General features: G+C 46.0%; 2 protein-coding genes across 3 annotated transcripts in view; both read left to right on the forward strand.

The window, feature by feature from the left end:
* LOC138806994 (engulfment and cell motility protein 1-like) overlaps nt 1–12,397 on the forward strand; it is a 50,313-nt gene extending 37,916 nt beyond the window's left edge. Inside the window, exons 4-5 of the mRNA XM_069992544.1 lie at nt 7,563–7,613; nt 12,309–12,397. Coding sequence (XP_069848645.1) covers nt 7,563–7,613; nt 12,309–12,344 — 87 coding nt within the window. The 3' untranslated portion in view covers nt 12,345–12,397. The remainder of the gene's footprint in view (nt 1–7,562; nt 7,614–12,308) is intronic.
* Nucleotides 12,398–12,404: 7 nt separating this feature from the next.
* The window catches only part of LOC138806925 (uncharacterized), a 144,833-nt gene continuing 133,771 nt past the window's right edge, over nt 12,405–23,466 (forward strand). Inside the window, exon 1 of one of the 2 annotated variants that reach the window (XM_069992382.1) lies at nt 12,405–12,488. The gene's annotated coding sequence lies outside the window, so the exon portion shown is untranslated. The remainder of the gene's footprint in view (nt 12,489–23,466) is intronic. The other variant, XM_069992372.1, reaches the window with a different exon arrangement.

Raw genomic sequence — 23,466 nt, forward strand, 5'->3', positions numbered from 1 at the left:
CTTGCCACTTGTTGTGTTGTTGTTTTGGTGTTACCTGGGTCTGGCCATGGAGGTGGCATTTTCCTAGCTGAAGTAAATGTCCTTGGCAATCCCTGCCAATGACCCTTTACAACTTTTTAATTTATTATTTTTCAAGCATAAACATCTCCCCTGTCAGTACAGTTTTTGCCTCCAGACTTGGTGGCTTTCTGAGACTATAGGCATTACCTTATCCACTGAAACTCAAAAGTAGATATTTGCACCTTGCCCTTTGATTGGTGGCTCGGTTAAAGTTGACCATAGTGGGAGGGGCTGGCCAGCAGGGCTCTATCCCCAAGAATAAATGAAGCAGTTCAGTGTGATTCACTTAGCTTGGGCAAGTTTGTCTAGAACTTGCCAGAAGTTACTTTCTGTCTTAATCATGTAGGCCATCTTTTGGGCTTCTTCCCCTCCCCCCTTCCTCCCTCCCTCCCTCCCTCCCTCGCTCCCTCCCTCTCTCCATTCCTTCCTTCCTTCCTTCCTTCCTTCCTTCCTTCCTTCCTTCCTGCCTTCCTTCCTGCCTTCCTTCCTTCCTTCCTTCTGTCCTTCCTTCCTTCCTTCCTTCCTTCCTTCCTTCCTTCCTTCCTTCCTTCCTTCTTTCTGTCCTTCCTTTCTTCTGTCCTTCCTATCATTAGTAGCATTATACAGGGATTACCTCGGTGCCGGTATCTCCCAGTGCACACACTCATTGTATTCTGAACTCTTGCTTCTGTGTAGTTTTGTAACCTGACTCAGTGACTTTGCAATGTGATGACCTATGTTTCCATAATACAAACCATTTTTTTAATACCAGTATATCATTGGCCTGCTTTAGTATAATTACTTTAAATTTTCCTTTGTATGGGGACCATCTGGAACACTTGATATATCAGTCAGGGTCCAACCAGAAATTATACCATTATTTATTTAAACAGGGGATGTTCAACTTAAAGAACTGGCCACTAGTCAAAGCTGGTTAACAGAATAAAGGGGCTGAAATGGCTCTAGTAGGTCTAGATGAAACAGATGCAGAAAAGAGCCTATGTGGCCTGTCTGAGGACAGGCAGCATTGATGTTAAAGTCCCTGAGAGTCTTACCTCCAATTAACCATCAAGAAGCGGAAGTAGAGCTAGCCTAGACAAAATGCTCATGCCCTGTTTGAAGCCCTAGGACCAGAACAAACAAAAAGTGTGAGGTAGTGGGGGTGGGGAGCAGACCCTGCTTCTCCCCTGGGGTCCTCGCCACCTCCCTGTGATGCAAAAACTGGTCTGAGGACATAAACTTGACCAGATGACCTGTGCTGGGGACCTTAGAATTGACTCCTAGGTGACCTTAGAATTGACTCCCAGAAGGGGGAACAGGATCTAGGGGTGCAGGAGACCTGAGGTCTTCTGTGTGGATTCTTCTATGGTGGGAGCATTCTTCTTGCCCCTGGGGGAAATTTTTCCAGTACATTCTCCTGGTGCAGGTTCAATTTCCCCAGCTGGAAAGTAGGGTAAGCCCTAGGTCCATCTTCTGTGTACCAAAGCACATACAAAGGGAGATGAATTTTGGGTTAAGAAGCAGCAAGCATGTAACTTGAATCCTAAAGCGTACATTCAACTCCAGTGTTTCTACAAGATAAAAATTTAAATTCTGGCCCTATGACTGTTAAGATAGTCATATTACTCACAATCTGACTTAGGGAATTGTAACCTCTTTGTACAACTACTTAATAATAAAAAATTTAAAAGATGTGCAGAATTAAAAAAATTGCAAATGCAATTTGAATTTGGCCTTTTTTTTTTTAAAAGGATCTTTGTTACACAAAACAAAGTCATCCACCAACAATGCATCTCTAAACACAGTCTAAGAGTTATGAAAGGAAAGGTGGACATCTTCACCATAGACCTCACTCCTTACTAACTTCCTAGGTCTGGCTTTCTCTTCTGGATTGTTTAATTTGAGATACGAGTGCCCAGAGCCAACACTTGCAAGGTCAGGACCTGTGCAGTTGCTCAAAGCCTCCCTCCCCTGCCTCAGTCTCCTCAAGTTATTTCTTATGACAGATTTATTTCCCTATCACCCTTTCATTCTATCAGCAGTATTGCTCAAGAGCCTCAAATATTTCCTCTTTCTTTATTGTACTAGAAATACAATAAAATAGAAAAGAATTGACCTTTAGCAAGGGTTTCCTAGCCTCCATTCTGTTGATAAGGAAGCCAAAGTTCATTGACATGTTCAAGGTCATACAAGAAGGCAGTTGGCTCAGGCCCAATCTGCAGCTTCCTTCCTCCTACTCTGTCAGGCTTTCCAGCCACAATGGGCCCACCATCCTTACCCCATAAAAATAGCCCAGCCCAGCACCTGGTCAGAAATCCAGTTATACTTGACCTCCTCTCCTGCTGTGCAAGGGTGCCCAGCCACTGGCTAGATCCAAGGCCAAGACTCAAATCTAAATAATTACCTCATGTCACTTCAAAAAAAATGGAGTCAATACATCTTTTAATGTTAGTGGGATCTGGACGTCAATCAGGTTCTGTTTTGGCTTTTGGATCATGGACCTAAGCACCAAGCACAAGGGGTGATAATTATTCAGTCCTGTCATGCGAGGTTGGCTAAGGGAGTAATTAGTAGGTGGTTCTGTCTTTTTAGCTGTAGAAGACATATGAATATGCATGTTCCTTTAAGGGAAACTGGTTTGTCTCCAGAAAAACATTTCTCTGCCTTCAGAAGGATGTGATCAAAACCCAGAAGGGGACAGTCTCCTGATGGTCTTTGGGTCAGCCTTGTGAGATGCTGGTACATTCCTGGACTCCTGGGAGCTGCCTACCCCTTCCGTCCCTTCATCCTGAACTTGATCTTGTTACAGAGTGAGAGAGATCATCCATTCATTGGGGAGCAAGCACATTCCTGTTCTGGGTTCACAGACCATAGTGGTTGGTTAACAGATAGCGTTTAATACCTGTCTCGTTCTTTTCTTTTTTCTTTTTAGAATTGAGCACAGGATTTTTCAGAGCTCTCTGCAGTAAAACCATTAAAAGAGATGGACAACTGAGAACAAAATCTAGTGGAGAGGGTGAAAGAAAAATTAGGAAAGAAGTCAAACCATATTTCCTTCCACTGATAGATAGACTATGATGGGAAGATCTTGCCCCCAAAAGGTCCAGTGTTAGTTACAGGAAAAGTATTTACAAGAGTTGACCTCATTTCCTCTTTCCTTCTCCTACACACTCACCTCTCTGCCTTTTTCCCCTTCCTGGTTCTTTGGGGAAATCAGATTTTATTTTAGGGTATTTTTAACATTCCTCCTTAAATGTCAGCTCTGTGGTCCTCTGTCTTGAGGCTTTGCTCTGTATCCTAGCAACTGGTTATCATACAAGGTCCTCAACTGCTTCATTAGCCTGAAGGGTGAAGATCAAGCAAATGGGACCCCGAAGGGGTGAACAGGAGCAGATTTGCAATCAAAGCCAGTCTCTGGAATGATTAAGTAATGTGGCTGAAGAATACTTACTGGATAGCAGTGCCTCCAAACTAAAAGGCTTCTCTCAGCCCAGAGATAGGGGGAGGCCAGGATGGTGGAAGGGATGGGGTGGTGAGGAGAAGTAGAGAGTTGCATCCTTGAAATCATAGGCATGTCCTTTGCCTGGAAATTTCTGTTGTAATTGCTAAATCACAGTAAGGGGAGTAGAAATTGAATTTTGGACCAGGTCACCATTCTTCATTTGTCTGATGAGGTAGAAAGTTGGCATATGGAAGAACAAACTTCAGAGGGGGAGAAATTGGACAGAGGTGACGATTTTCTGCAGGACGTTATTATATACTATCTACATGGATGCTGAGTGGATGGGTTGCTTCTGTAAAGAAATGCAGAGCCCCTGTGGATGGCTGGGGAAGGTGGGGGCGGTGGAAGGGGTACAGTGGGCAGTGTGAGGATGACAGCAGGCCTTGGGTGCCTTTCCCTGGATTGCTTGTCATCCTTCTGCATAATGTGCAGGAAGATATTTCTCTGCATAAGTATTCTTTCTACTTTTTTCTTCATTTTTGAAGAGCTAAAATGAGTTTTGTTTACTGCGGACTTTATCACCTCAACATTTAGAATACTTATTCTGTGTGTGGGGGAATATCTTAAGACAGATTTTTAAGATTTAAATTAAAATTTTCATCTTTTAATTGATACATAAAACATCAAAATTGTATGTGTTTATGGGGTATAGGATGATGTCTCTATATGTATATACATAACATGATGTTTAAAGTAGGCTAGTTATATTTACCTTCTTATATTTTTCTTTCCTTTCCCTTTTCTTTTTCTCTTTCCTTGCCTTTTTTTTGTGCCAGTACTGTAGCTTGAACTCAGGGTCTTGTGCTGTTCCTTACCTTTCCTCATCCACTTAAGATTAGTGTTCTACTGCTTGAGCCATACCTCCATTTCTGGAGTTTTGGTGGTTAATTGGAGATGAGTCTCTCAGAGTCTTTGGCTTAAACTTTTATCCTCAGATATCAACCACTGAGTAGCTGGGATTACAGATGTCAGCTACCAGCACCCAACTCATATTTATCATTTCTTTATGATAAAAAATACTCAGATCCTTTCTTCTATCTATTCTTGTGAAATATTCGCCCTACCATGCATTAGCACACAGGGACTTCTAGCTGTTATCCAAGTGTAACAGTACTTACTGATTGATCATTCTTCTTCTTCCCTTCAGCACTGCTGTCCCTGGCCTATGGGATCCACCATTCTATGCACACTTCCAAGAGATGAGTTGTTTTAGGTTCTACAGGTGAATGGGACCATGTACTATAGTCCTGTGCCTGCCTCATTCAGTTAACATAATGACCTCCAGTTCTATCTATGTTGTGCCACATGGCAGAATTTCATTCTTTGTTTGGGTGAATAGTATTCCATTGATATATAATGATGTATTTGGCCTTTCCTGTGTAGTAGTGCTTCTTCCTCTCTCTCTGGGAAGTGTTGTGTGTGGCCGGGAAGAGACTTCCTTGAATACTGCCTGCACTAAAAGCGTTTGATCTATGTTTTCTCCTCCTTCACATCTCTTCATTACACGCCTGGCCTGGTATATTACTGATTACTTTCTCTTTTATACTGATCACTTTTTCTTTTGCTGACCCCTTCATGGTACAGATGCAATGATTACATGACAGTTTCTCTTACTTTATTGAATGTCCAGAAGATAGAACTTAGTCCTGTCTGTCTATAGCCTGATGTGGAGACTTTGCCATTTATTTACCAATGCTTATTGCATGTTGACTGGGTCATACAAGTTCACCATTCTCCATAGATATAACAATGGAGTGGGATAAACTATCAGCTCACAGAGGTGACATTCTGAGGTTGAGGGAAGATGGCTAATAAGCAAAATAAATAAGTAAAATCATATGCACAGAGTTGCATGTGTGGATATGTGTGCACGTGCACACACAGAGCACAATGCTTGGAGGACTAAATTAGCAAATGCACCCCTAGAAGGGACAAAGAGGATGGGGTAAAATTAATTGAGAATGGCAGGTTCTGATGTAAAGCAGCTCTACAGAATGTCATTCTGGCCATGCTGTTCTGCATACAGAAGAGGGGTGTGTGTGTGTGTGTGTGTGTGTGTGTGTGTGTGTGTGTGTGTGTGTGTGTGTGTGTGTGTGTGTGTGTGTGTGTGTGTGTGTGTGTGTGTGTGTGTGTGTGTGTGTGTGTGTGTAGTGTGTAGTGTGTGTATATGTGTGGCTCTTTGTAGGGTAGCAGAGATTGTATCCTCATTCTTGTTTACCACATTACAAGAATGATTTAGTTGCAAACATACAAGGCTACAGCATTGTACTTTTCTAATGGATGTTAGTTTGTGCTTAGTAATAAAGTTATTTTTCTCCCTGAGTATTTGCAGTGTGCCAGGCACTGCTTTGAACTTTTCTCCTCACATGGAGATGGGGAAGGCCCAGCCATACCAACTTTCCAAAGGGGAGGGCCAGGCCAGAGGCCGCTTCTGCTGCTTATGGCAGTGTTATGCAGCTAGAAGATGACAAGTGGTCCAACCCCAGTATCTCTGCTGTGATTCTGGTGTAGAATCTACAAAATCAGAACCACCTCCTTTTTCTCATCTTCTTCTTTTTGGCAGTACTAGGATTGAAACTCAGGGGTCTTGTGCTAGCTAGGCAGCATGATACCACTGAACCATGACCCTAGTCTGGTTTTCACTGGTTATTTTTAGGCTAGGGTCCTGCTATTCCAAACAAAAACCTTCAGTTCAAGCTGTGAGTTCTCTGCTGGAAGACAGTGTCATTGCTGGTCACCCTGACCATAAAGATGTGCAGGTCTGCCATCCCAGCTACGTCCTAGGGCTCTGGGCTTATAAAAAAAAAGACCCTATGTTGGAAATGAGCAGTATAGAAAGGACCTGGCAGTGTAGCTCACATGGTAAAGCACCTGCTTAGCAAGCATGAACCCTGAGTACCTCCAATAAAGAAATAAAAATTACAACTTTATTGAGATATGTTCCAAGGCCGCCAGAATATACTTTTAAAGTGTACTTTACTTGCCGGGCGCTGGTGGCTCACACCTGTAATCCTAGCTACTCAGAAGGCTGAGATCTGAGGATCTTGGTTCAAAGCCAGGAACGTCCCTGAGACTCTTATCTCCAATAAACCACCAGAAAACCAGAAGTGGTGCTGTGGCTCAAGTGGTAGTCGCCTTGAGCTGAAAAGCTAAGAGACAGTGCCCAGACCCAGAGTTCAAGCCCCACAACCGACAAAAAATAAAAAAGTACTTTATTTTTTGGTTTTTTTTTTGTTTTTTGGTGGAAAAAGTATTTATGGAATTGTGCAACCAGAAACACAATTAATTTAAGAACATTATCATCATCCCATTATAAAAAAACAACAACTTGTACCCATTAGCAGTAGCTCCCCATTTCTCCTTCTTATCAGTCATGCATCTACTTCCTGTTTTTATGTATTTATTTGTCTTTTCTGGACATTTCCTGTATGTGGGTCCACACAACATGGGCTCTTTCATGTTTGGCTTTTTTTTACTGAGTGTAATACATTCAAGGGACATCTATACTATAGCACACACCAATGCTTCTTGCTTTGCATTTCCTAGTGAATGGATGAACAGGCCTCATTTTGTATGGCCACTTATTCTTAGAGATGGGCATGGGTCTACTTGTAGATTGTTAATAAACAATGTTTCTGTATACATGTATATACATGTTCTTCATATGGCATATGTTTTCAGTTCTTTGGGCATGTTTTCAGTTCTCTTGGCTATAAACATAGGAATGGAATTTCTGGGTCCTATCCACTGAGTTTAGTGTTTAAATTGACTTCTTTTTACTTGTGGGATCTGCATCCTTACTTTTTGCAAGTGAAAATAAATTTACTTCCTTGGTGCTGAGTGTTGTCAACAGCTTGATATAACATGAACACATCTGGGGCCCAGGTTAAGATTCTGTAGTGAATCATGTAATCATAAGTATGTTTATTGTATAGAGTTGATGCTTGACTATATTTGTTTTGTTCTCTTCCTAGCTTCTTCTTACTCTAATATTCACCCATTTTTTTCTTTTCTTTTCCAGAATTGCAATGAAATAAAAAACGGCACTATCCTTCGATTAACCATATCTCCAGTAAGTTGATCTTAGTTGGTTATTTCATCTTAAGCTGCCTACCCTCTGGGTCTGCTGTATGTGCTTATAGAATGCTGTTTTTTTGAGAGTGACTGTACTCTAAAACAGAAAGTCCCTGGGATGTCCTCATGGGCAGAGTTTAGTTTAATTGGAAGTCTCTCCAGTTTATTTCCCATGGCAGAGGAGGAAGGAACCACTGTGAACAGAGAATGGATTGGGAATCATGGAATTGGAGTTTGGTGGCCATCTCAACAGCTCTTACATTACTGATGAATAACTTGGCTATGTAGATTTTTTTTATCATCTTCTCTGAGCAAATTCAGAGAAACAAAGCAAGCCAATCCAAAAACAGGCTGTTTCTTTATTTAAAGTCTATGGAGGGGCGGGGAGAGAAAGGTGGGTGGGAGGAAGGGAAGGAGGGGGAAAGAGAAAGACAGAGGGAAAGACAAAGACAGGTTGAATTTAAATATTTCCTAGTGTTGGTCAGTGATGATGAAAATTGATGAAAAAATGGATAAAAATTGATTTCAAATAGTAAATGTTGGGCCATTTAGGCTGTTTCATGGATGCTAATCAGAACTCATGCATATCTGGGCGTGAAAGCTGTTGAACAAGGTGCCTGTGCACTTGGCAGTGAATGGGTGGCATCCTGGTCTTTCTTGTTTCCTGGTCTAGTTGGGGTAGTAACATTAGCATATTTGAGCCATATTTTTCCACACTGCATTTCCTTGCCTTCCTAAAAAGCACAAGCAGCACAAAATATACCAGGTATTACTATTTCCACCTGCACAGTTGAGGAAAACTATCTATCATTTCTAGTTGTCACTAAAGCCATGTGGTAGGCTAAAAATAAATTTCAAAATGGAGGAGAAAACATCTGGCTAGAATTAAACTGTGGGCAGTATAACTACCACAGATCCATCTTGTTGAAAATTACATTAGAGAAGTTTAAAAACTGCTAAGTATTTTGCTTTCATTTAAATTGGTCTATTAATTTTTTAATTTTTATTTGTATTGTAAGGCAATGTGCAGAGGAGTTAGAGTTACATGAGTCAGACATTGATTACATTTCTTTTTGGACAGTGTCACCCCCTCCCTCATTTTTTCTGTTTTATTTTCCCCTCCTCCGCCCCCACCCCGATTCCCCACGTTCTATAGTTCATTTCCAACACAGTGTCTTGTGAATATCACTGCTGAGTTAGTTCACCCTCTATCCCAGCATTTCTGTGCTTCCCTTTCCCCTCACCAAAGCTGATAAACTTACGTACAAGACGTAAGTATTTTATCCTAAGACATCTCCAACCTAAACATAGGGATGGGCTCAGTAGACAGAATGACTGGGTTGCTGCAGCCATTGCCCGGTGCCAACTTCCCTGCTTCACAAAAATGATAGTTTGCTGTCCTTTTTCTGTGGTTGTACAGTGGGTTGAGTCATTTTTATCTGACTTCCTGAAATTAATGTGAATTAATACAAACTTGACCCTTGGAGGTGAGCATTTCATTTGTGCTTTGCATTCCTATTTATCCTGCTCAAAGTCTTTCATCTGCTTGCCAGGCAGGGAAGTGCACACCGTGTCTTTTGTTTCCTCTTAGAAAGGCTCAGCTTTTTCTCTTGGCCATCTCCAAGCCAAAGAAAGAATTGGTTCCCCTCACTGGGGATTCAGTCGCTCTTAGAAAGGAGGTTCAGTGTCAGGGAGGGGAGGGTGGTGTTTACAGCATCTCCAGGGTGGCATTATATTTTTTATTTTTTTACATTTGTTCATTTTTATTCACAACCTGTTTTTCAGTACAATTTTCCACCTGTTCCCATTTCCAGTCGGGTTATACAAGTGCTAAGTGGCAGAAATTTCTGGAATAACTACACCAAGAAGGAAAACAAAGCAAAGCTATGAGATAAGTGGCATGTAGCAGGCCCCAGAGCAGCATTTTAACTCTGTGGAGATCTGTCATCTCAGAGCAGGGATTTTGGAAAATATCCTTCACATTCCCAGCTCTGTTAATGGAAAGATGGTAGAGATAGCAAGCAGGATGCCGCTACAAGACAAGACTGGCTTATGTTTCCAAACCTGGGGCAGTTGTGGACTTTGACCTGCAAGTGTGCAGGCCTTGGGTTACATGTCTGAGACAGCACACCAGACTCTGCATTTGAAACACTGCCTTGTGCTCTGTGGATGGACACAGAGTCTGGAATTGGGCATTATGTCACAACAAAATAATTGGGATCTGAAAATGTCATTAATTGCTAGATTACTTTCTGTAATTTTGTTTAAAATTGAAAATTGAATTGAGAATTAAAAAATATGGGTCACACATGGTAACTTGTGTGGGGGGGGGTGGGGGGGGAGGGGTTCTTGGGGCTTGAATTCAAGGTCTGGGTGCTGTCCCTTAGCCTTTTCACTCAATGCTAGTTTTCTACCACTTGAGCCAGAGCTCCAAATCCAACTTTTTAGTGATTAATTGGAGGTAAGAGTCTCATGGACTTTCCTGCCCAGGCTGGCTTTGAACTGAGATCATCTGATCCCAGTCACCTGCATAGCTAGGATGAAAGGCATGAACAGTTGGTACCTGGTTAATTCATTATTATTATTATTTTTTGTGCTTACCTTGGGGCTTGACCTCAGGGCCTGGGTACTATCCTTAAACACTCTTTTGCTTAAGGCTAGTGCTCTACCATTTGCACCACAGTTTAGCTATTGGAGATGAGTCTCATGGATTTTCCTGACTAGGCTGGCTTAGAACTGTGATCTCCAGATCTCAGCCTTCTGAGTAGTGAGGATTACAGGTGTGAGCCACCTGTGCCCATAGACAATAAAAATGAATTAAAAGTGAATTTATCCATCCATTTTAAGAAAAGATTACTGGGAAGAACACAGAAGAAGGTCTTTTGCTACTTCAGGATTACAGGCATGGGCCACCAATGCTCAGCTGTGCTAATATTTAAAGTTCATGCACCTAGCAAGCTGAGTTCCCCCTCCTGGGAGATAAGACACTAGCATGCATACTCCAGTACACACACACACACACACACACACACACACACAGACACACACACACACACACACACACACACACACGCATACACTGGTACACACACACACACACACACACACAATCTTAGGTAACGTGGCCATGCTGAGTTGTGCTTCTATTCTGTGGAGGTGGTATTTCCATTTAAGCATTTTTTTCCCTTTTAAAGTATTTGTTTCCTTTTAAGTAAGTGTTTCCGTTGGTCGGTCTCCCATTGAAGTGGAATGAATTAGGTTTAAATTCTGTCTACCTAGCTTCCTCTTCGTTTATTGACATTTTTCTTAGCAAAAGTTCATTTGGAAAGGTACATATATAGAAGAACCAACAAAATGTCCTTTGCACACTAGACCAGGCAGGACTTATTGTACCCCAGCTGGGAAGTCTAGGTAGTGATTCGGAGGGAGACAGAACTGGGGTTCTTCCAGTCTTCACACAGAGAGGGTACATTCAAAGTGATTTAGAAGCCAGGTTCTGGTGGCTCAAGCCTATCTATAATCCTAGCTACTCAGGAGGCTGAGATCTGAGGATCACAGGTCACAGCTTGAAGCTAACCCTGGCAGGACAGTCCATGAGACTATCTCCCCCCCACCTTCGGTCCATTATGGGGCTAAAACTCTGGGCCTGGGTGCTGTCCCTGAGCTCTTTTTTTTCCCCCCCTCAAGGCTAGTGCTCTACCACTTTGAACCACAGCTCCATGTCCAGTTTTCTGGTGGTTAATTGGAGATAAGAGTCTTATGGACTTTCCTACCTGGATTAGCTTTGAAACCACCATTCTCAGATTTCAGTCTCCTGAGTAGCTAGGATTATAGGTGTGAGCCACCAGTGCCTGGCCTCCAGAAGTGGAGCTGTGACTCAAGTGGTATAGAACACGAGCTTTGAGCCAAAGCAGCTCAGGGATAGTGCCTGGACTCTGAGTTCATGCCCTAGGACTGGCACCAAAACAAGCAAACAAAACAAAAATGTAAAAAGCAAAATTATTTAGAGCCCTGGACTTCTGCATATAATTAGAGACATGCTTCAAGGGCATGCTTTCTGGGACCTCACCCAGGCTTTGGACACAGGAAACCCTTGAGATGGCCTAGGCTTGTGTCTTAAAAAGCCACATAGGGTTCTAGTGTATGTGCAGCCATTAAGATCATAGTGAGTTCTATAATAAAATAATTTTCAGTATTTTCTGTCTTATTCTTTAAATACATATGGGAAAAATATATACTTGGGAAAAATGGGAATGAAGCTCTCAGACATAATGTGTAGGCTGTGATTACTCAAAGTATTGGCTGAAGAGATGGGTACGCGGTCTGCACTTATGTGATTGCTTAACAAAGCAAGTAGCTTTTAGTTACTTCTAGATAAATGATTGGGCTTCAAAAGTAAATATCTGCCTCACCCCTTATCCTATCCCCCCACCCTGATCAGTTTCTGGGGCTTCAGTGTTCTTCTGACCTCACTTTGCTTTTCTTTGAAATAGAAGGTGAAATGGACGGTCAGTGTGCTAGCCCTTACTCTCACACCTGTCCGTGAGAGACGCAGGCTATCAGGTATTCTCAGACACATTGTCCGCTTCTGGATGCTGGCCTTTATTTTTCAGGGATGCTGTCATTTCTGTGATGTTGTAATTTTCCTTTTGAACACTGTTGTCTTTTTTATACCACCTCCACCCCTCATAAGGCTCAGAATGCCCAGAATGCCCAGGATGCTCCATGAACGCATCCAGTCCTCAAGTCTGGATGCCAAGCTGGAGGCCCTGAAGGACTTGGCCAGCCTGTCCCGGGATATCACGTTCGCCCAGGAATTCATCAACCTGGATGGCATCTCTCTCCTCACCCAGATGGTGGACAGCGGCACTGAGTAAGTAGCTGGTGTCCAGCTGGTGTCCACACAGGCAGGTACACTGGCAGGTACACTGGTGTTTCTTGCACTCCTTACTCCTACGTTTCTCAGTTTTGAAGAACAGAGTCTTGCCTAGATCAAGATACCATCCCTGGAATAATTTTTGGAAAAAGAAAATGGGCCAGGCACCAATGGCTCATGTGTATAGGTATAGCCTAGCTACTTAGGCAGCTGAGATCTGAGCATCATGATTCAAAGTTCAACCAGGAAGAAAAGTCTCTGAGACTCTTATTTCTAGTTAACCACCCAAACCCCCCCAAAATGGAGCTGTAAACGTCATACAGTGCTAGCCTTGAGCAAAAATGCCCAGGAAAATAGTGCCCAGGCCCTGAGTTCAAGCCCCAGGAAGAGCACACACACAAAAATAAGGCAAAACACATGTTTTAAAAATGCATAGTATGGTTTAAACTTAAACACAGTAAGCATTTATAGAGTACCTAACTTTATAGTAAGGAGTAGGAAGTGGTAAAATTGTCAAAGATAAGGGTCATACCTTGCAAACATGGATAGAGACTGTTTTATGGGCAGAACCCAGTTGGTCAGTGTTGAGGAACTGGAGGCAAAAGACTGAACACGTGGGCCTCCCCGGGACTTAGAGCCTGTGACAGTGGCTAGGGAGTGGGGGGAGCAAATTCTTTTGTGTTCAAGGAAGGGACTGGCATTTGTGGTATGGGAGCCCACCTTCTCATGACAGCTCTGGTTCTCTGGTGTGAGTGGGCAGTAAGGAGGCAGGTGGGCCCGAGGATGCAGCTCTGGCTTGTGTGGGGGCCCTGGCCACTGAAGGCCGGGGTGGTATGGAGAGCATACAATCAGTAGGTGAGACTGCAGAAACAGTTAATGACTTTCTAACAGTGAAGTCATAATGGGAGGGTTCTCCGTAGATCTGTATTGGAAAAGGGTAAATCTCATCAGGGATGGTAGTTTTGGCGTGGGTCCTTTACAGCTCTCTTCAGCATTCCAGGGACACAAAGAATGAATAACTTGCATAATGCATTCTCTCATGTCCCTCTCTCCCCATCCTACCACTGGGCAGATTTAAATTGCAGTTTTATTTTTCTCACTCAAAGATGGCACATTTTACAACAGTAGGACTCTTTCCAATCTGAGAATGTTCCATGGAATTTGGAATCTGGAGTCTGTCTTCACAGACAAGTAGAGAAAAGTCTCTAAAATGAAATCCAAGACCACTGACAAGCTTGGGCTATCTGGAGAAGGCCAGTGGAAGACATAGCCATTGGGATTTGTGTGTGCCAATCCTGGGACTTGAACTCAAGGCATGGGCACTGTTTTTAAGCTTCTTTTAAAAATATTTTATTATATAGAAGCTGTACAGAGGGGTTACAGTTACATGAGTAAGGTAATGAGTACATTTCTTGTCAAGCATTGTTACTCCCTCCTTTGTTGTTCTCCCAATCTCCCTTCCTTCCCCTCCTCCCTCACCCCCCCCCCACCAAAGTTGTTGCAATGGGTCATCCTGTGTCCTTGTTTCAGTGTTTTGTTATTCCCATCCCCTCCCCAAATTAGATAAATGTATATATAAGATGCAGGGTACCAAAATCAAGTGCAGTGACAACAAGGGATATACCATAGGGAGAAGAACATACAGAGGAAACCAAAAAAATCACCAATACATTAAAAACAACAACAACAAAGAACGACCTAGTACATAAAAGCAACAACAAAGAAAGACCTTGTGTGTCCATATCTTGGGGTTCATTTCACTTAGCATCATCTTATATGGTCATATGTACCTAGCTTTCCTAGATGTATACTAATTATTGTAAATGAGGGAAACCTTGGGACCTATATTTCTTTGGGTCTGGCTTACTTCACCTAATAGGATTTTTTTCCCAAGTCTTTCCATTTCCCAACAAGTGGGGGCAATGTCATTCTTTCTGATGGAAGCACAGAATTCCATTATATATACATATATGTTATATAAATATATACATATATATTATATATCACATTTTTGATCCATTCATCTAATGAGGGGCATCTGGGTTGGTTCCATATCTTAGCTATGGTAAATAATGCTGCAATAAACAAAGTTGTGCTGGTAGCTTTAGTATGGCCTTGTTGGTGATCATTTGGGTAAATGCCCAGAAGTGGGATTGCTGGGTCATAGGGGAGATCTATGTGGAGTCTTTTGAGGAACCTCCATACTGCTTTCCAAAGTGGTTGAACAAATTTACATTCCCACCAACAATGCAGTCGCATTCCCTTTTGGCCACATCCTTTCCAGCATCTGTTGTTATTAGATTTCTTGATTATAGCCATTCTTTCTGGGATGAGGTGGAATCTCAGTGTTGTTTTGATTTGCATTTCTTTTATGGCCAGAGAAGTTGAGCATTTCTTCATGTGTCTATTGGCCATTCTTACTTCTTCTTCAGAGAAGTCACTCTTTAAGTCTTTAGCCTACTTATTAAGGGGCTGTTGTTTCTTTGAGGATTTGTTTTTGGAGGATTTAATATTTTGAGTTCTAAGTATATTTAAATATGAAATCCTTAAGCTTTTTTTTCCCCCTTAAGGTTACTTGAGGCATAGCTCTACTTCCAGCTTGGATATAAGAGTCTTAGGGATTTCCCTGCCTGGGATGACTTTGAATCTCAGATCTCAGCTTCTTGAGTAACTAGGATTACAGGTGTGAGCCACCTGCATCCAGCACCTAGCACCATTTGGAGTTCTAATGAATGATGACTGAAGTTAATTGTAGCAGTTCTCCAGCACATCATCTGACAGTGGGACAAAGAAACACAATGTCTGGATGTTACTAGACGTGGAAACAGCTGGAAGTAAGCCCAGTGAGAATGAGTTCAGAGAAAGGAGAGACTGCTTCCTCTGGGACAGAAGTGGGGGCAGTAGGGACAGGGTTCTGTAACCACCAACACTTCACCTTCAACCTGGGGTCACTGCGCATTGCCACCTCCTGTGGTCAGCATGTGCCACATGGTGACACTACTGCTACCTAAGGGACAGAAATATGTGGGGCTTGTCACCTCAGTGATTGTGTTAAGTGAAATCAAATGCACACCTGCAGGAGTCTATTCACTTAATTGCTGGCTGTCTACTTACCCAGGGCAGTGCAGTGCTGGCTGCTGAGTGTAGGGGTTGTGCACAGGCACTCCCTGCTCACAGCCATGCACAAGGATCTTGTATAAATACTTTGTTTCTTCTTTTAGAGTTTTGGCAGTACTGGGGTTTTGAATTCAAGGCTCATGCTTGCTAGGCACGTACTCTACCACTTACGCCACACTCTCATCTTTTTTTTTTTTTTTTTTGTCTTACTTCTGTGTCTCCTTCAGTTCTTCCTTCACTGTTTTATATAAGTTCAAAGCCAAGCTGCTTTGGAGATGGGGGAAGGAGGAGCTGAGCCTCAGGTTACCTTTCTTGTCTTTTGCAGTCCTCAGAGGTGGCTCATTTGATCCAAAGCGATTTATCAGAACTTTTGCTCAGATGTAAAGACAAAAAAAGAGCCAGAATGAAACATATTTTTTCTTATAAGGCAACCTGCCTTTTCAGTTAAATTAAATAGCAAGACTTTAATTAATTGCCAAGAATCCTTTGGAACAGACACCACAGATTCTAAATCACTCTTGGATTTGGAGAGGTCTTTAGTGAGGACTCCTGGTCCTGGGCATGCAGATTTCCATGTGGGAAGGAAGAGAATCCCTCTGCTGCCCAGTCTGTGGAAAAGTTTTCAGAACCACAGAGAAAACAGAGTTTGGATTTCCTCCCTTTAGTAATAACGAGACTGAGTGATTGCTTGCCTGCCTACTTGTCTTCACTCAAGGCTGTGTGTTTCCATATCTTTGTACAGTTACCCAGAGAGGCCACAATGCATAGAGCAATGATGGAGTAATTGGAAAATGTCCATCCCTGTGGTATGTGCTAGTTGCATTATTATTTTTTTCTCCTGATATTGAGGCTAGAAATTGGGGTCTAGACTCTGTCCTGGAGCTTTTTTGCCAAGTGGTAATGCTCTACCTCTTGAGCCACAGCTTCACTACCAGCTTTTTGGTGGTTAATTGGAGATGAGAGGTCTCAGAGAATTTCCTGTCCAGGCTGGTTTTGGACCATGATCATTAGATCTCAGCCTCCTGAGTAGCTAGGATTATGGGCACCCCACCATTCCTAGTTTCTGATTGACACTGAGGTTTGAAAAGCAAGGAGAGTTCTGGGGAAGGCCATTGCTCCAACCTCAGCACAATTAGGGATGCTGAGGAGGAAACAAAGATGATCATACAAAGATGTTTCAGAAGGAATTGATCTGATCTGATTTGATTTGAATGGGAAAACGGGGGCCCTGCAACTCCCAAGTGCCAAGATAGGGACTCTCTCTGCTCTTGTGTGGCTTTATGCACAGCACTGTGGGTTTCTGAGCTCCCACACACAGACAATTGGGCTGCTTCCTCTGAATCCTTCTACTGTTGAATAGTCAGTCTATCATCCCTGGGACCCAGAGCAAAGAAGTCTCCTAGAACAAAGGGCAGTCACTTAGTTCCCTTTCCAGTTGGCTCTGTGTCAGGAAATGACACCACTGGAAAATGATTCAGCCCCGCAGCCAGATTGGAAAAAGCAAAATCCCTGTTTCCAAAGAGCTCACAGTCCTTTTAAAGGAACCATCGTTCCTTCAGGAAAACAGACAGGAAGCATCAAACAGAGGAATTCTTTGTCATCTGTGCTCCCTGCTCCCCACAGCCACCTGTAAGGTCTTGTGTGTGTGTGTGTGTGTGTGTGTGTGTGTGTGTGTGTGTGTGTGTGTGTGTGTGTGTGTGTGTGTGTGTGTGTGTGTGTGTGTGTGTGTGTGTGTGTGTGTGTGTATTTTCTATTTTATTTTACTTTTGTACTAATAATGGGGTTTAAACTCAGTGCCTTGTGCTCTTGCTTGGATTTTTTTTTCATTTTGCCTAAGGCTAACATTTTTTAGTTACTTATGTTACGCTTCCACTTGGAACAGAGATCATCAACTATCAGCCTCTTGAGTAGCTAGGATTATAGCGATGAGCACCCAATTTTATACGACTTTAAGTGTACACAAGATGTACAAAAGTAGAATTGTAATATTGATTCTCTTTATAACTTGCTTTTTTTGTACCTACCAAAAGTTCTATGTGATTAAATATTCCTACCACTGTTTTTATTACTTATGGATGGTTTACAGCTGTGTAGGCCTTTTGTGTGCTTCGGGCCCAAGGAATGGCGTTCCCAACATGTACCCTCCAGGGAAGTTCTCCCCACATTGGACCAGACAGCGGCTGGAGTAGGCCCTTCTTTGTGTGTGCACTCCTCTGCACTCCTGTCCTCTGAAAGTCCATGCCACCCTGGGAGGATTGCTAGGCTTTCTCTTTTGTCTGGTGAGTTCTGTTCTGCCTTTCAATTCCTGTTGGGACACAGAGACTTGTGACTTGAATCAGAGCCTATTAGAACTACTAAGAATACTAGGTCTACTAGCACTACTACTATAACTATTATTATTATTATTATTATTATTATTCCTCCTGCTACTACTACTACTACTACTACTACTACTACTACTCCTCGGAGGGCAGATAAGGAGCCACCAGGGAGGTAAGGAATGAAGACAAGGGCAGATTGACAAGTCCCTTGGCTGCCATGAAGCAGCAGCAGAGGAGTGGGGAGGTCCAGTTAAGGGGAGTGGTTGAGGAATGTGCTTCCTAGTAGACAGTGCCAACTGCTTGGCCACCTGGGAAACCACTGGAAGCCACGGAGTGGAACGCTCTTTGTTTGTTTCATGAGAGGACCTTGTGTGCCTTTTGATCTTTTTCAATAAACTTTAATAAATAAGAGTAGATAAACAGGGGGTCTAGGTACTGAAGGGAGATGATTAGTGATAACCAGGGCAGGTAGGGGTGTGGCAAGGGCTGCTCCAGGTGAAGGCTTCGTTGTGGCGTGGTGTGAAGAGGCCTTTGGCTGCTTGTTTGTGGTGAAGGCATTGGTCATGCTGGCTTTGGTCTGGCCAGTGGCACTGGCGGAGCGCAGTCAGCAGATGTTAGCACAGCTGGGCTGGAGCTGGCCCCGCAGCTGCAAGAGGAGCAGAGCAGGTATAGAGCCCATGGTGGTGTCGGGACACAGCCCTGCCTGCTGCCTTGCAGACCGAGCTCTGCCCCCTGAGGCGGCCCAAGGTGGATGGAGGTCCCTAAGGCATCCAACAACGGATGGTTCTGGGTCTTTCCCAGATGTCGGGCCTCCTCTCCATACACACACACTGTGCTCCAGATCTGGCCCCCATATACAACACACTCTCCTGTGCCCTTGTACAAGCCTGAGTTGCATGTGACTGTGGGAGTGCACTTGCATGCATGCACGCTCGCTCAGGCACCTGGGCTCATGGGTGTAAGTAGGACAGGCTATCCCTTCCTTGGAAGGAACAGCTCCGGGGCCAGTGTCCCTCACCTGCAGCCTCTGCATCAGTAGCCTCCAGATGATGCAACCAGAAGGGGAGGTTGGGAGTTGGCATCTCCATAGGAGAGAACAATATATCCGGGTGAAGCCAGGCCTTGCCACCATGTGGTGGGGCAATGTAGTCAATGTGGTGCAGGTCTGAAAAGAGAGGAAGAATGGTCAGGAGGCCAGCAAGAAGCTTAAGGAGGGAAAGAAGGGAGGCAGGGAGGAAGACAAGGGCATGACAAGTGGCCACTGTTGAGGCTGGGTGTGGCCCCCTGGAAACGTTGGGCCCTAGCATCTCCCCAGACAGCACCAAGCCCCACGCCTTGCAGGGCTGCTGGCTGGGCAGTTAGTGAGTAAGTGTGCCACAAGGTTTGTAGGAGGAGAAGTGATGGTGAGGCCAGGATTGCCTCCGAGTCTAGAGAGAGGGTTCTGGGTCTGGGGAGTCCTCCCGCCTGCCCCTGGGGAAGGAGGACGAGGGCACAGTAGGTGACTCACAGGCCTTGGCTGGTCAGGGCGAACCACCACAGGGCTACGCAATGGCAGCGACAGCTGCATGCACGAGCACCCTGTGGTACAGCTCCCTATGGGCATCAGGAGCCCATCCTTCCGTCTACACGGACTGTGGCTGTGGAACCAGTTCCGGCTCAGCAAACCGAGGTAGGGGTGGCAGTCATCCACCAAGCACCTGGAGGAAACGGCAGTCAAAGAGGCCACAGCAGACTGAGGGTCCTGGCAGTTCTTGCTCCACACCCACCCTCCCAGCTGCCCGGGTGATTGCCTGGATGAGCTGTGGCTTGCCCGTGGCAGCCAGTGCCTTGCAGGATGAGGCTCACCTGGTCACAGGCAGGGCCTCTTGACTGGAGCACAGTGCCTCCCTTGGTCCCAAAGATCCCTGGCTGTGCAGAGGGGCCGGTGCCCGGTATTCAATGCCCTGCAAAGACGGTGTCATCATGCACATTTGCCATAGGTTGTACAAATCCTCTCTGCTCCAGACCGGCATAATGTTTTCAGCCTGGGGAGACCGCAGAGTTGTTTGGTTTTTCAAAGAAGCTATAATCAACCTGCTCGAGGCTTGGGGGTGGGCTAGAACTCAGAACAAACTCCCTGCCGTAGGAAGGCGTGGGAAAGGCAGGCATGTGTTCCCTCTCTCTGTCTCTATCTCTGTTTGTCTGTCTCTGTCGCTGTCTCTCTGTCTCAGTCTCTGTCTTTGTCTCGCTCTCTCTCTCTCTGTCTCTCTTTCTCTGTCTTTCGAACACATACACCCACACCCAGCACACACATGTTCTCCCACTCGCACACCACTAGTCTAGCTGGAATCCACACATACACAAACACACACACACACACACACACACACACACACACACACACACACACACACACACACACACTCACACCGGGAGCCTGCAGCTGTAAGTGAGCACTTTGAGTTTGCTTAAAGTGAGCCTCCAGCCTGATGATGAATGGTGAAAGCACACAGAAAGTGCAGAAGCTGTTAGGTCCCTGGCACAAGGGCTGAGAGGCAGTGGGTGAACCCAGGACCAGACAGGAGGGGAAATGTGACAATTGGGCCAAAGCCCAAGAGCTACATAGGTTCACATTTGGGCAGCGAGCCGCTTTCACGTGTGGTGAGTGTCAGAGTTGTGGGTAGGTGTGGTGTGGCTAGAGGGCATGGAGATGGGGGCCTGGATTACATTGGGTGCTGAACTGTTTGGCAGCAGTGTCCCTACCAAGGAAGTGCTGGGGCTGGAGGGTGACACATGACTCTGTCCAAGCCCAGCCCAGTGTGAGTGTGTTGTGTGGGTTGGATGTCCTTGGAGGAACCAACACGCATCAACACTCATCCACATGATTGACAAAGCCAGGGCCTGACAGTGATGCTGTATGTGATGGAGGTCCAGCTGCGGTTGTCCTGAATCATGTCCTGTATGCAGGTCTGCAAAGACAGGGATGGCCAGCAAGAAGCCAGCAAGAAGCATGAAGGTGAAAGTGGGAGGGAGAGAGGGACATGGTGTATGGCCAATGTTGGGGCTGTTTATGGCTGTTTATGGAAGCTTTAGGGACTAGGCACTTCCTGGACAGCAGCGGGCCCCATGGACCGGCAGGGCTGATGCCTGGCCAGTGAGTGTGCCAGTGTGTCCCAGGGCTTGCAGGAGGAGAGGTGATGGTGTGGCCAGAATTGCCTCCTAGAGAGAGGGTTCTGGGTCTGTGTAGACTGTCTGCCTGCCCCCAAAGGAGGAAGGATGAGGGGCCCAGTCCGGGACTCACCGGCTTTGGCTGGTCAGGGCTGATCAATGGCAGCAGCTGCATCAGAGACCATTCTCTGGGAGAGCTCCCGATGGGCATTTGCAGCCCACATTGGCATCCATCTGGCCTGGGGCTAAGGCTCAGCAGCACCCAGCCAGCCACCGAGCACCTGAGGAAAAGGCAAAGGGGCCACAGCACAGTGAAGGTCCTCCAGTGCTTGCTACACACCCACCCTCCCGCCTGCCCAGGAAAGAGTCTCGCTGAGCTGTGGCTTGCCCATGGCAGCCAGAGCCTTGCAGGATGATGCTCACCTGGTCACACTCACAGCCTCTAGCCTGGGGCACAGTGCTTCCATGGGGGCCAAGGAGCCGCGGCTCTGCAGAAGCCCAGGTGTTGGGTCCACAACCCCCTGGGAAGAAGTAATCCTCATTTGCCAGCTCCAAGAAGTTTCCTCCAGGCTCAGGACCAGCAGCCCGTTTTCAGTCTAGGGAGATACAGAATTGCTTGGATTTTCGAAAAAGACGGGAGAACCCCGCTGGAGGCTTGGGGGAGAGCTGGAGCTCAGAACAAACCCCACTGCCTTAGGAGGGCATGGGAAAAGCGGGCATGGGTTTTTTCTCTGTCCCTGTCCCTGTCCCTCCCTCTGTCTCTCTGTCTCTGTCTGTGTCTCTTTCTCTCTCTAACACATACATATACCTGCACACCAGCACACACATGCACTCCTGCTCCCATACACACAGGCTAACTCGAATACACACACACACACACACACACACACACAGGACACTGGGAGCCTGCAATAGTATGTGTGTCCTTTAAGTTGCTCGAAGCAAGCCTCCCACATGATGATGGGCAGGGAAAGCCTACCGACGGTGCAGAAGCTGTTAGGTCCCTGGACAAGGGCTGAGAGGTGGTGAGTGAGCCCAGGAGTAGGCAGGAGGGGACATGTGGCAATGCAGCCAAAGCCCAAGAGCTGCCTAGGTGCACATGTGGGCAGCCAGCCGCTTTCTCGTGTGGTGAGTGTTAGAGTGGTTGGCAAGTGTGGCTAGGGGGCATGGAGCTGGATTACACTGGGTGATGGACTGTTTGGCAGTGGTTTGTCCCTGCCAAGGCAGTACAGGGTCTGCAGTGGGAGCTATTGCTTTGTGGGGCTGGCAGAGACAGCCCTGCATGACTTTGTCCAAGCGCGGCCCAGTGTGAGTGTGATGTGTGGGCTAGATGTCCTTGGAGGAATGGACACACATCCACACTCACCCGGGTGACTGACCAACGCCTGCGCCTGATGGTCCGGGTGTACGTGACGTTGGTCCAGCGGGTGTTGTCCTGGCCTAGGTCCCGTGAGGAGGCCTGCAAAGACAGGGGAGGCCACAGGGTCAGCAAGAAGCGTGAAGGTGAGGATGGGAGGGAGGGAGGGACGTGGTGTGTGGCCGCTGTTGGGGCTGTTTGTGGCTGGGTGGAAGTCTTAGGGACCCGGCCCTCCCTGGACAGCAGTGAGCCCCATGATCTTGCAGGGTTGATGGCTCTTAGGCACTGGCAGGAGCGGGGCAAATGAGAGGAGGGTGGGGACAGCTCAGGAATGTTTCCCTCCTAGACACCCGTGGCAAGGTGCCAAGAGAGAGGGCTCTGGTTCTGACAGGCCCCTGTGCGTTATCAGTCATCCCTGTGCAGACCCCATGGAGGCCCACTGCTGCCCAGGCCTGAGCACAGTCACACCCGGGCCTGGGCAGAAGAGGAAGGACTTGGAGTTGATCAGGGCACTCACGGTGTTAGTCGCAGGCTGGCTGTGGCGAACCTCCCCGGGGCTGAGCAGAGGAAGCGGCGCCTTGGTGGAAGAGAAGCTGTCAGAGCTGTGGCCCTGATAGTCTGGACCAGCCCATGAGCGGTGAACCTCCCCCGGACTGAGTGGAGGCAGTGGTTCATCCGTGGAATTGAGGCTATCAGAGCTGTGGCCCCAACTGTCTGGACCGGCCAATGGGACAGCCATGTGGTCTCCACGGGGCAGGGCATCCTCTGGGCTCAGGGTACTCACAGTGGTGGGCTGGCCTCGCCGAACCTCTCCAGGACTGAGCAGCGGTGCCGCGGTCATGGGTAGCCCGACAGAGCCCAGGCCTGGTCCGTGACGATCGGCCCGTACGTGGGCCATGGGGCGTTCAGGGCCCGACACATCCCGTGGGCTGTGTGATACACGTGAACGCCGCCTGCCAAATACTCTTGTTGGCGTGGCGTGTGATCTGGCCCACTGTCTCAGGCGCTGCGGAGCGCTCTGAGCACGAGGAGC

The sequence above is a fragment of the Dipodomys merriami genome, unplaced genomic scaffold, assembly GCF_024711535.1.
Source record: "Dipodomys merriami isolate MVZ:Mamm:240054 unplaced genomic scaffold, mDipMer1.0.p SCAF_1000, whole genome shotgun sequence".
Taxonomy (NCBI): domain Eukaryota; kingdom Metazoa; phylum Chordata; class Mammalia; order Rodentia; family Heteromyidae; genus Dipodomys; species Dipodomys merriami.